This window comes from Protopterus annectens, chromosome 5.part0 (assembly GCF_019279795.1).
Source record: "Protopterus annectens isolate FY-2018-M chromosome 5.part0, PAN1.0, whole genome shotgun sequence".
NCBI classification, from domain to species: Eukaryota; Metazoa; Chordata; order Ceratodontiformes; family Protopteridae; genus Protopterus; species Protopterus annectens.
In genome coordinates, this window is record NC_056735.1 from 96079047 (window position 1) to 96093177 (window position 14131).

Sequence of the window (14131 nt, forward strand, 5' to 3'; positions counted from 1 at the left end):
TAAATGATAAATATAACAATATCAGTGGCCATAAACCAAGCATTTCTGTTGGTCAAGATGCTGTCTGAGATGGGCAGCACAGTAACAGTGGTGTAGACCCCCTTTCTTTCCCAAGCAGAGGACTACACTACAGGTGGACATAAATGCCACGGTTTGTCTCAGTTCCACTTTCTCCAATAATTTACCTTCACCTCACAAAGATGAGATAGGCCTAATGTCTGAGGGTTTCTTGGGATAGAGATTTAAGAAAAAGAGTAACCGTACAAGATAAAAGAGTTAAATAAAAGACAAATTGGGAATGAAAAATACTAATTATACAACCTGCAAGTATCTGAGTCAACAAATAAAAAGGAGCTCAGGAGTCTTGCAGCCTAATTAGGCAAGGGATACACGAGAAACCACCTCAACATAAAATGGTACCACTGTTCCTTGACTTCAGAGTCCCATACCATTGCCAGGGGACAAACAATGTTGATCTATTATTTATTATTTAGCAGAAGTTCTAGCAGAGAAAATGTTAAAAAGAAGATATGTCTTACCATACCGTTCCATCTGAGTTGTTGATCTTCTTCCAGTCATCACTGATGGGTTTGGTTCCGAACCCTCGGAACTGAGTCGGCCTTATACCAAGCTCACGTACAACAAAAACTCTGGAGCTAAGCTGCTACCCCCACAATGCCTTTCTCCCAGTTACCTCAGATTGAGTTTGCATGCAACATATAGAAGAAAACAGAAAAACAGAGGCCATTTCTGTGCAGAAACCCTGAAAACACCACAAGGACCCAGAAGATCCAGCAGGGGCCTTTGGTGGGGGACGGAGGGAGGGTGTGATGATTGGAAGATGATCAACAACTCAGATGGAAAGTTATGGTAAGACATAACTTCTTTATCTGAAGTTGTTAATCTTCTTCTTATTCATCACTGATGGGACAGAATCCCAAGCTACTTGAAAACCTCGGTGGCCCTTATGGAAGAACATTCCTGAGAACCATTGAGCCAAAGGCCGCTCTTCCCCTGGAGACCAAATCCAATTTGTAATGCTTGCTGAAAGTATGGGGTTTAGCCCAAATGGCTGCTGTGCAAATGTCGTCCACAGAAGCACTGGAGTGAAAAGCAACAGAAGTTGCGATTGCTCTCGTTGAATGATCCTTGATATGAACAGGTTTCGATTCATTCGCCAGTGAGTATGAAAATGTAATACAATCTCTGAGCCATTTTGATAAAGTGACTTTTGATACAGCACATCCCATTCCTGGACCAGAAAAGGAGATGAAAAGTTGATCCGACTTGCGGAAAGACTTAGTCCTGTTCAAGCAGAAACGTAGTTGTTTGTGCACGTCCAATGAATGTAGACAGTATCCTCCCTTGTTGGAATAATTTGGAAAAAACACAGGGAATTCAATTGACTGGTTAAAAGAGAATTCAGATACCACTTTGGGGAGAAAAGATGGATTCGTACGAAGAGATACTCTGTCTTTATGGAAGATTAGATAAGGGCTCGATGCATAAGGCTTGTAACTCAGATATCCATCTGGCTGATGTGACAGCTACCAAAAACAGAGATTTCCATGATATGAACTTAAGATCTCATGTCACAGCAGGCTCAAAAGGGGGTAGAGAGAGAGACTGTAGTACCAGAGAGAGATTCCATGTCTCTACAGGTTGCCTGATAGGGGGTCTACTATGGAAAACTCCCTTGAGAATATTCTTGCAAAGGCGGATGGAGACAAGAGGAATGCCACATGAGCCGTTATGAAAATTGGAGATAGCTGCTAAATGGACTCGAACAGTAGAAGCTGATGCCCCATCATCAAACAACTCGGAAAGGTACTGAAGTATAGCAGCTGTAGGAGTTGAAAAAGGGTCTAGCATCTGATTATTAGATCCAGATAGTGAACCTTATCCAATTGTCTCTGTAGAGTTTTCTGGTGGATGGTTTATGGGAGGCCAGAATAATATTGCGGACAGGTGAGGAAAGGGTTTCCTGTCTGGCGACTAACGGAAGTGGAGAAACCAAGCTGTCAGATTGAGAGTGGACAGATTTGGGGGAGTCAACCATTGTGGGTGAGATATTAGGTCTTGACGAGTGTCCAGGATCCAAGGAGGTTGTAATAGGTGAGGCAGGAGGAAGGGAAACCATACTTGTCAAGGCCAGAAAGGGACAATGAGGATCACTTTGAATCTCAGCTGAATTGCTTTCTTTAGAAATAGGGGTATCAAAGGTATCAAGAGGATAAGCATAGAGGAGACCCACGGACCAATCGTGAGTCAAAGCATCTCTTGGTGATTCCCTGTCTGGGGGGGAAAAGGGAAAAGATCGTAGCAAGGCTGGCAACAATGGCTGAGAATTTCTGCCGTCACGTTCGGGTTGAGACACAACTCATGTGGAAGGAGGATGCATCTGCTAAGCCTGTCCCCAATCACACTGGAGCTCCCCGGGATATGCGTTGCCATCAGGAAGTGGTTGGAAGCTATTGCCCAATGCCAAATTCTCATGGCCTCTCGACACAGGAGGTAGGATTTGGTCCCTCCCTGTTTATGTACCAGACTGTAGACATATTGTCCTACTGGACTGCAATCGTTCCCGATGGAAGGAGTGGATGAAGCGTCTGCAACGCTAACAGCACCGCTCTCAACTCCAGGATGCCAATGGAAGGAGTGGATGAAGTGTCTGCAACGCTAACAGCACCGCTCTCAACTCCAGGACGTTGATATGCAGGTTAGCCTCCAAGCTGGACCACGTGCCTTGGACTGTCTTTCCCTGAAAATGCCCCCCCACCCTATCAGGGAATCATTCGTGGTCACCGTGGCATTTGGTTGAGGAGTCTGGAAGGGGTGGCACCAAAGATTTTCATCTGCTCTCATCCACCAAAGAAGATCTTGCTTGCAGGAATTGGTGATAAGTATCTGTGAGTTTAGAGGATGAAGATTGGATACCCACTGGGACAAAAGGAGTCATTGTAACAGGCTCATATGCAATCTTGCCAGGGGAGCAATCGGGATGGCTGCCGCCAAAGACCCCAGATCCTGTAGAACTTCCCTTGCTGACACCTTCCTTCGACAGAGTATCACTTGTACTTGTAATTTTAACCTCTGAAGTCTGTGAGGTGGGTTCATAGGTTGATAGTAGGCTATTGGCCCTAGGCCTATACAAGCCTAGCCATAACAATTCCCTAGCTATTTCTTCCCACACTATTTACTTCCCTGGACCCATGTCTAGCAGGGTGACTAATGTGATCCCCAGGGTGAATTTCCTTTCTCCCATCCAATCGTCAAGGTTCCTTTTGAAGAGGGCCAAAGAGGCACTCTGCTTGACAGGTATGGGCAGTCTATTCCAGAGTCTGGGGAGTCCCTGGGTCAGGAACTTATCCCTACAGCATGTTTTGTTTATTGTCATGGCAACGTTTAGATCCCTGGAGTGTGTGGCTCTGAGGGATTGGGATTTCTTTAAGTGTAGCATGTTCAACAGCTCTAGGTTTGACATGGTCTTGCATGTTAAGCAGAGATTGCCTCTGAGTAGATGATATGGGACAGAGTATAGCTGGAGTTTTTTAAGGCAGTCAGCATAGGGGATCTGCTTTAGGCCTGTAATTATTTTAGTGAGGTATTTTTGCGGCCTTTCCAGCTGCTGCAGATGTCTTGAGAGGTACATACCAAACGGGTATTCTATAATGGGTCTAACGAGGGATGAGTACAGTGGGATAATGACCTCCTTTTTTCTAGATGAAAAGCCCTTAGTGATGAGGTGTGCCACATAGAAGGATTTCCTGACTGTTGTGGCAATGTAGTTATCGAAGGTGAGACCACAGTCCACCTGTGTCCCTAAGTCTCTTATCACACTTTCGGTGTTTAGTGTATTGCCACCTATGTGGTAATTCATGGGTACATGTTTTTTCCAAAGGGGATAACTATACATTTCTTGGCATTGAGCTTGCACCCATGGCTCTGGCACCAAGCATCTGTTTCTGTAAGGCCCTTTTGTAGAGTATCCACGTAATTTGGGGATTCAATAATGGCTCCCAGTTTGCAGACATCTGCGAACTTTGTTAGCCAGAGTCCCTTAGTGTTGGCCTGTACTTCAGAGAAGTAGATGCAAACAAGAGCAGTCCCAGGACTGAACCCTGAGGTACTCCACCTGTCACTTGTCTGGAGCTGGATTTGGAGTCGGCTCCTTTTACATTGTGGGTTCTGTCAGTAAGCCGGCAACCCATCGTGTGACGTGGGGATTAATGCCCAGCTTAGTAAGTCTATCTGTGATTCCAGAGTGGGGGATGGTGTCAAAGGCCTTGGCAAGGTCTAGATAGGCTCTGTGGACTGCCTTACTCTCGTCCACAGCTCTGGAGACTGATCTGAAGAAGTCAGTCAGGTTCAGGAGACAAGATTGGCCCTTCACAAACCCAAACTGGGTGGGGTCCAGTGTTTGAAGGTTGCCAATGTCTTTGTTTATAAGTTCCATGATAACACATACCATGGGCTTGCAGATCAGGCTTGTCAGACTGATGGAGCGGTAGCTCCCGGGATCCAAGGTGGATCCCCCCTTGTGGAGTGGAATAGCTGTGGCTGTGCGCCACTCAGTGGGTACGAAGCCTGAGGTGAGGCTATGATTAAACATGACAGTTAGGTGAGGTGCCAGTTCATTTTGTAGTTCAAGTAATACACAGCCCAGGATGTCATCTGGTCCCATGGATGCTGTATTCTTAGCTTTGGACAGTGTGTTTTTTACCTGTGTGGCCATTGTTACCAGAATTTGGCAATCTTCCGGTACTGAGATGGGCTGTTTAGGGGGTGAGAGGGGGGTGAAGTTGGCACTGAATTGATCTGCCAGGATACTGACAATATCCTTGGGATCAGTATATTTAATGCCATTCTGTTGTAGCTCAGAGCAGATCTGAGCATTGCCATTTAGATTCTTGACATAGTTATAGAATGCCTTGTGGTTGTCTTTGGAATCTTTGGCAATTTTATTTTCATAAATAAAATTTATGAGAGAGACCTGGCTTGTCTGAGTATTGAATATTGCTCCTATAAATTCCATTTGTTGGGTAGAATGAAGATAGGATTTTTCCCAGTGTATTGTGATGCCTAGAAACTCCGCCAGTGCTAGAGTGTAGTGGAGGGCCATGACCAGTAGGTGCTTGGTGGGGTTGGAGAGGAGCCAATTGCCTAGATATGGAAACACCTGGAATCCCTGAAGTCTCAGATGAGCTGTTAACACTGTTAGGCATTTCGTGAACACTCTGGGGGCCGTTGAGATACTGAATGGCAGGGCTCTGAATTGGTAATGATTGACTCCCAGCTGGAAGTGAAGGAGACTCCTGGAGCACTTGTCCATTTTGATGTGGTAATATGCATCCCGGAGGTCTATCGAACACATCCACACACCCTCCCAAAGAAATGGGAGAATGGATTGTATCGTGACCATGAAAAATTTGGTTTGAACCACTGATTTGTTTAGTTGGCTGAGATCCAAAATAGGTCTCCAGTCCCCAGTCTTTTTTGGCACCAAAAATAATCTTGAGTAGAAACCGGATCCACACTGGTCTGGGGGGACTTGTTTTTGACATAGCTTTCTTATCTCTGAAGCTGCCTCTTTTCCCTTTGACTGGATGGAACATCTGGAAGGCATTTTGGAGGATTTGGGTAAGATATTAGGGGAATGTAATAACCTCTGGAAATTATTTTCTGCACCCACTGATCGTTTGTAATAGAGTGCCAAGCAGCTTGGTGTAGAGAAAAATGAGCCCCGACTGCTTCCAGAGGAAAGCAATCAGGCAGCGCTTCAGGAATGCTGATAAGGTTGTCCGGAGAAAGAATCCCTGGAGTCCTGGTTTCAGGGACCCCCTCTGCCCCTAAAGGGGCATCTTCCACTACTGGAACCCTCTCTGCCTCTGGGGGAATCCTCAACACATGCACTGTGGAAAGGGCCTTGAGATTTTTTGTGCCATATCTTTCCACTCCTCTGGTTCCTGGAGAAAGAGCGCTGAGGTTTGGAAAAATGTATGCCAATGGCAGACAAGGTTTTTCTGTCTAGCTCGCACCTGGCTAATGTGTCCTTCACTTTGGAACCGAACAAAGTGGCCAGTTCAATAGGGGCATTCAAGAAGGAAGACTTGAAGAAGTCCGCGAGATGACAAATGCGCATCCAGGCGTGGCGTCTCATAACCACACCTGCACATGCAGCTCTAGCTACCCCTTCGGCTGCATGGGACAGCAACTTCATGGACAAGTTGGAGATCGACTCTGGGGTAGCAAGTTGAGAAGCAACTTTATCGCATGCCCCATCAGAAACTTGACCTGCAAGTGTTCCAGAGAGTTCAGAGATGAGATCCCTTTGGAGCCTCGTGAAATGTGCCAAATAATTCAGAGACCCGACTGCAAAGGTCACTGAGGCAAAGACTCACTTCCCTAATCTGTCCAGCACCTGGGACTCTCTGTTGGGTGGTTGGACAGTAGGACTTTCCTCCACAAGGTCCTTTTTGTGGCAGTCGCCACCACCATAGTGTCTACTGGCAAGCCTCAAGACCAGTGGGACTGTTCCTCTGGTGGGGAAAGTATCCTGTCTGGTCTCTGGGGAATGGCCTCAATGGAATCAGGGTTCTTCCACACACGCTGCATGATGAGCTGGACTAACTCATCGGCAGGTGGGGTCACCCAAGACGTAGAGGGCCGAGAGCGTAAAGCCTGCAGGAATACGGACTCCGAGGAAGGATTGGAGGGCTTCCAGCCATCCCTCTGTTTCAATATTTCCAGGATGTCTCCAAAGGAGACATCATCAGGGGGTGACCGTGGGGACCCTTCCCAATCATTGTAATCTGTATTCTCAGTGAGGGACTCCTCTGGGGAGTCCAGGTGTTTCCTCTTACACACCGTCTTCCGAGGGGGGGTTTTCAGTGGGAACTTCTGAAGAAGACTCAGAAGGGAGAACCCTGTATAGGGGTTTCCTGAGGCTTGCGCTCTCGGTGTCCTGGGGAGGTGGCCCATGAGAGCTGTAGGTCAGAGGGAGCAGAGGGAAGGTCCGACGTAGGAGGAGTGCTTCCAGAAGCAAGCACCCTCTCCATCACCCGGAAAGCCAGTCTGCCTGAAGAGGAATGGAAGCCCGGAACAGAGGAAGACAATCTTGGAACCGGGGTCACACCCTGCTCAGTGCGGCCAGCTCCCAGGGATGGAGCGTCAAGTAAAACTGGGGAGGGTGTCGCCCCCAGATCTAAAAATGGAACTGATGAAAAACCTGGAACCGTACTGGGAGCCGAGGGTTCCACCCCCCCCCCAAGTATGAGATTGAGGAAGGGATGGTTCTGAAGGAACCGAAACCTAAAGGGGGGCCTCAAAGCCTCAGAGAGAGTCACGATCAGCGCTGATGAAAGGGTTCCCACCAAGGGCATCAGAACTATGGGCCTCAGAACCGAAGAATCCAGAGTGGGATGGGTTTTTGGAAAATTTGTAATGCCTCTGGCTGTCAACAGCTGATCGAACAAACGCACCACATCCAATTCAGATAGACTACTGGTGGACCTTACCAACACTCCGGAGGGGGAGTCAGGTCGGTCCAAAAAAGGGCTATAAGCTTGTCCTGAAAACGGGTCCAAAGACAGGGAGTACTAGGTCCATGTTGTAGGAAAAGTCGGCACCGAAGATTCCAACTTTGAGACAGGCAGAAGGGGCATTATCGGTGCTGAGAAAGGGCTCAGAGCCAGGAGATAGCTGGAGTGGAAGTCATTATCAGCTCCGAAGAGATAGTCGGGACCAACTTCAGAGCGGAGAGGGGCGAGGTCAGTGCCGAGGTTACAGAAGGCAATAAGGCTGGAACCGTTATCACACTTGGAACCACAGAAGTCGGTGTTGAATGCAGCACTGACGTGGAAGTCATAGTAATGTCCACAGAGGCCACTGGAGCTGAACTCCACACCGAAGTGGTCAGAGCTGAGGGAGCGATCTTATGCTCCGTAGAAGACTTGTGGGCCTTATGCTTGTGAGGCTTACCCTTATCGCCGCCTGGTGAAGTGGGATCAGAATGAGGACATTTCTTGTCCTTCGATGGCGGGGTTGAGACCTCCAACACAGAAAGGGCCTCTGAAAAAGGTGAAGAAAGCAGGCCTTTCAAAATAAGTTTATTTTTCCTTTCATTCAGCATCTGCTGACTGAAACTGAGACAAATCTGGCAAGGAAGTTTCACAGACAAGTGGGAAACCCCCAGACAATAGACACAAACATCATGTAAGTCGCTGTTGGGGAGTATGCCATTGCAGGAAGTGCAATGTTTGAACCACAAAGTCCCTTTTTTTCAGTCATATCCAGTATACAATCCAACAATCCAAAAGGTTACAGAAAGAGAAGAGAAGAAGACATACTAACAATGGTATTAAGAATACCATGAGGGTAGAGAAAGGTGTTTACCAATGGTGGTAAGAGAAAGATACCCGTGGGTAGAGCTAGGTATAGGTAACAAGGTAGAAAAAAGTTAGAAGAGAAAAAAATTCCGAAATACAATACATTTTTAGAAAATACAACACTTAGCTGGAGAGCTTGGTGACACGCTGCTATATTTCTGTGTGGCAAACGAGATCTAAGGTAACTGGGAGAAGGGCATTGTGGGTAGCAGCTTAGCTAGAGAGTTTTTGGTGTATGCAAGCTTGGTATTAGGCCGACCCAGTTCCAAGGGCTCACAACCGAACCCATCAGTGATGAATAGGAAGATTAACAACTTCAGATCAATATTTATACATACAAAATATCTTCTCCTGTACATTTTCATAACATGCTCAAAGATCCATACGGATCAGTCTACATGCATGGCTATCACAAAATAAACAGAATAATTATGGTAAATAACTGAATGTGTATAATTAAAAAAAACAATGAACATGGGATATTGCAGAATTTTAGACATTGCATATAAACTGCAAAGAATGTTTAAATACCTTAAAACCTCATACTCCTAGTTTTTAAATCCCAGCATGCACATTTTAAAGTTCAACTGTATAAACATACTGCTTAATTTTTAATCTGTTAAAGCAGGTAAAATATATCATTCATATATTTTTTTTTGCAAATATCATACCTTTGTAAATCTGTTAATAACCTGTCCTAATGGAGTGGTCTCAAAAAATAACAGCGGTAGATGGAGAACACTGTTCAGCATTTCATGATGCAATGTCCGGGAGGCATTTACTGCACCTTTTGTCAGAATATATGCTCCAAAGAAAACAAGAAGGCCTAGATGTCAAGCAAAAGACAAAGAGGGAAAAATGTTTTACTTCTATACCACTTACTCAACCACGATCAAGGCCACTTAACCATGACAAGTACCACTTCCTCAACCAAGATCAGTTCCGTAATTTAACAGTAACCCTGTAGCTTAACAAACATTACCAAAGTACACTTTTAGGTTAGTATGTTACTATAATATTTAATACTTTTACAGTTGCTATAGCTTGTTACAGACCAGGACTGTAAACGACATTACCGATTCATCTATTTCCCCACTGGAGGGCTGCGGAAGTAAATGACACAAATCTCAGTGTCCGGGTGCACCCTCTATATGAAGATTACAATCCAAGAAACATAAAGGTGCCACAAATCTCAGAACATTCATTAAAAGCTAGTTATACCAATACCAAGAATAGGCACGGAAGGAACACAGGAGGTCAACATATGATGACTTTGTGCAAAAACAGTACAACTGAAAAAGTCTTCCCAAATCCAATTCAAGTGGATGGGAAATCATAAACTTAACCACTGTCTATTAGCTACGTCTCAATTACACAGACAACCTGTAAATGTTTGAACACCCATGCCCAAGCCAACATATCCCTTAAAATAACCCTGGGGTGTTAAAACTTGTCGGATACTTTTGGAAAGCATGGCTATGCATGAAAAGGCCCCTGACATTGTTAGCCTTGTAATAACCTATGAGCCTATACGACTTGGGACATATCAATACATACATATCTATGTATATGTTTATATATATATATATATATATATATATATATATATATATATATATATATATACACATATGTAAACATAAAGAAGTACAGATACCCAGGAACAGTTGTCATACCTTAAATTTAATAAAACTCCTTCAGATCAACCTCTTTCATCCTAAAATAGACTTTCAGAATCTGACCCCATCCAACAAATTTAAGAAATTCCACCAACTAACAGGCAGTACAATAAAACCACAACACAATACACTAATAACAAATATGTAATACCTTCATTTTCAGTAAAGTTAAAAATACATTTAAATGAAATTCAGCCATAAGAAGGAACTTTGATAATAAAATATAATCTAGCGGCTCTCAAAATCAAACGGCTAGAAATTGTAATTTTATCTGTACCTGGGGGGGGGTATCATTATCAGGACTTGAAATATCATAACTCTGCTTATGCAAAGTACGTTTACTTTTGCCAGCATGAAATCTGTGGCAAGAGACACACTTTGCTAAATATGCTACACCTTTGGTACTGCAGTTAAATTTACTTGTAATACTCATGAGTCCATACTCTTCAACTTCAAACTTAAGTGGCATTTCTTTTGATATGCCTGCTTTTGATCTTGTTTTGTGTGATATTCTATGGGAAGCATTCAGAGCCTTTTTTTTTTTTTTTTTGCAAATCTTCACAGATGTAATACTGTTGCTGCGAAATGGACTGGTAACCCATACTACCTGTGTTGTAAAGTACATGACAGGGTTGACCTTTGTCTCTCATACCTATGCAATTTGTATTGGGCTTCAACGTTATACTGTTACATGTTGTTGACTCTCACATTGTCAGTCATTTCTCTTTCTGCAGTCTGAAGGTAGCTTTTTTAGTTACTGGTTTTCTAGTTATAATTTGAATTCTAAGAATATGGAGACACTGCCAGTACATTATGATATAACAGACTTCGCCAGCAAGTCTCTGTGTCAAACCCTGCCTCTGACCATTTCAGATGTTAACATTAACACCTAAGAAGGTCTGACATGAAACCATTCTGGGGCAAGAAGAATCCAAAGCATTAAACTGGAAATTATATTCTCTACTAGCCTATAGCGGACAGGGGATTCTGATATCAGATCTACAAGTCAACATTTGCTGTGGTACAATTTCTTCCACACTGGTAGTATCTGCAGGTGGACACCTGTACTATCAGATTGCTAGTTCACTCAGTTATTCCTGGAACAGAGCTGTTTGTTTTACTTTACTACATGAAAGATACTGACCCCCTCTTGAATTTGTTTACCAAGGTAGAGCATTGATCAGTTCTCACCAATTTCAGTCCCAGAACTGACCAGATAAAAACAGACACAAGAGTGCAATAATGGGAGGTGCAACTGGGTCATCTAGTGCCCAGTGCTGGTCCCTGTTGTAGCACCCCACACCCTCCGCTCTTCTAACATGAAAAGAAAAACAAACAAAAACATATATAGTTACTGTATCAAGATGATCGTTACATTTGTAGCAATCAGCTTACTACAGTTACATACATGCCCCCCCCCAGCTCTTCCTCTTCCAATGAAGAGCCAACAAAAAAGTTATCTTTTTAATCTGTACCAAGTCAATACATCAGGAACTACTCTACTGTCTTCATTGCACCCCCCACTAAAACTCTGCACCCCCTTCACACTACCATTGCTACACTTCTGACAGAAAAAACATTAGTGACAAGAAACAGTACAGTGGTAGGGTAATGCTTTGGATGCAGAGCAAATCATATGTATTAATATATAATATGTAGAAAAGTTTCAAAACATTTGAGAAGTTTGTACTGTGTACAAAGAGAGCATCTGGGAAATAGAAAAAAAAAAAAATTAAGCTTATTTCCTGCCTTTCTTGTTAAGTGGTACAGACTATTTGTAGGCTTCTGAGCCCCCAAGCCCTTCTGTGTTTGAGGGAAGCCTTCTAGCTTGTTTTTTTTTTCTTGTAACTAGCCAGTTTTCTAGTTTCAGCACTCAAATCTGTTTCTTTGATCTCAGCACTTGTTCAGAAAAAAAAAAAAAAATTTCATCTGCTTTTACTGTACTTGTGTTTTTACCTACTTCTTTTTACTTTTGCATCATCTTAAAATACTCAGTTGTATTTATTACTGCTTGGTGTAACTCATTCTAAGCCTTTTGGTTTAAACACTTGGGCTTCGGACCAGTTAGTTGTTTTGCACTGAGAGGTTTGTGGTCTGCACTGTTGTGGCGGAGCAGGTGGCTTGCATCCTTCTGGGTTGAGAGCTGCTGATTGGGGGCTCAGTGTCTGTTATTCTAGGGGTGTATTAGTTCTGGTTTGGGCACTTGGGCTTTCAGGCCAGTTGTTTTGCATTGGGAGGGTTCGTGGTCTGCACTCTTGTGGGGGGGGGAGGCTGGACTCTGCCCTTCTGGGCTGGGAATTTCTGGTTGGAGGCTTGTGGTGCATGCATATCTGGGCTGTTTCTTGCTGAGGTTGGTGCGCCTTGTTTGCTGTGGCATAGACTGGATTCGGGCCTGCTGGATCTAGCTTTGTTTGTGTAACTTGAGCACTAATCCAGACATTCTCTAAAGTATTCAATGGTATTTATTACTGCTTGGTTGTAACTTGATTAAAGTGTAGCTATCATTCAAGTCTTTTGGATTAAGCACTTGGGCTTCAGACCAGTTGTTTTACATTAGGAAGGTTTGTGGCAAGCACTGTGGTGGCAGGACAGGTAGCTTTCATCCTTCTAAGTTGGGAACTGCTGATTGAGAGCCCAGTGTCCAAGTGTATTAGTTCTGGTTTAGGCACTTGGGCTTCAGGCCAGTTATTTTACATTAAGAAGGTTCGTGGACTGCACTCTTGTGGGAGAAGAGGCTGGACTCTGCCCTTCTGAGCTGGGAATTTTCTGGTTAAAGGTTTATAGTGCCTGAATATTTGAACTGTATCTTACTGAAATTGGTTCACCTTGTTTGCTCTAGCATAGACTAGATCCAGGCCTACTGAATCTAGCTTTGTTTATATACTTGTTGTTTGTTTGCTTGTTATTTCCCTGGAAGCTAATTCACCTAATACGCAACTTCTCAGCTTCTGTGGATCACTAGTGATATCTGCATTGCTTACTGTACTTATTTCCTTGTTTCACTTGAAAGAAAGTTACTGTTTGTCGTTTTGCATTTAGTTACTTGTATCACATTGCACTCAAGTTACCTGGCACTTGCTCACTAAAGCAATTATATAAGTCAGCACTAAAATTAAAAGCACTACACCCTCACTCCCCACTGGCCCTTGTTTTCAATTAAGGATTTCCCAATATTATTCTAGCATGTCCAAAGGTCAGTTGTCAATCTCCTCTCCGGTCCAGCTGGTGAATCTGGGAATCTTGAGGCAATGTTATAACTGCCTCATGTACACAGACAACCCTCTCCTCCTCCCACATAACACAAATACTTGAGAGATGCAGCTATTTAGCCAAACTGGAGGCTGAGCTCTCTCAACTCAGGACTGGCAAGACCAGACAGGAGGAGAAGGCAACTACACACACCACAAAACCAGCCTCACATAATGCTACCACTCCACTGAATCAAACACATAAACACACAAAGACATACTCGGAGGCTCTGAGTAAAATTTACCTAAACAGCAGAGGCCTCCAAAGCAGACACCCAAACAACTGCTACCTCAAGACACCCCACAAGCAACACATAAACCACAAAAGCAGTGTGCAAAGCAGTCACAGCCCTTAAGGCCAAATACAACACCAAACATACTTGTCATAGGTGACTCCATAGTCAGACACACTGACGTCCCACTCACCAGGCTGAACAAGGAGAGGGTCACAGTAAGCTGCCTATCGGGCGCTAGAATCCGCCACATAACACAAGCACTCGGGTCACTCCACAGCAAGTACAAATATGACACAGTCATTGTCCATGCTGGTGTGAACGACCTGAGACGTACCTCCCTGGACTGCATGAAAAGAGACATAGAGGAGCTCTCTGATTATGTAGCCCAGGCAGGTATGACCCTAACCCTGAGCAGTATCCTTCCTTCACCAAGAATGATGCCACAATATAGAGACAAGATGATCAGCTTTAACAATTGGCTTAATGTCTGGTGTCATTCAAAGGGGATCCAGTGTCTGTCTGCCTGGGATGACATGCTTGACAAGCCACGCTGCTAGCAAGGGACGGCTTGCACCTGTCAC

General features: G+C 44.2%; 1 protein-coding gene across 1 annotated transcript in view; it reads right to left on the bottom strand.

Annotated features, from left to right (window-relative positions):
- The window catches only part of LOC122802503 (multidrug resistance-associated protein 1-like), a 1262326-nt gene that overhangs the window by 327397 nt on the left and 920798 nt on the right, over positions 1-14131 (bottom strand). Inside the window, exon 19 of the mRNA XM_044072155.1 lies at positions 9059-9213. Within this exon, the coding sequence (XP_043928090.1) occupies positions 9059-9213 (155 nt within the window). The remainder of the gene's footprint in view (positions 1-9058; positions 9214-14131) is intronic.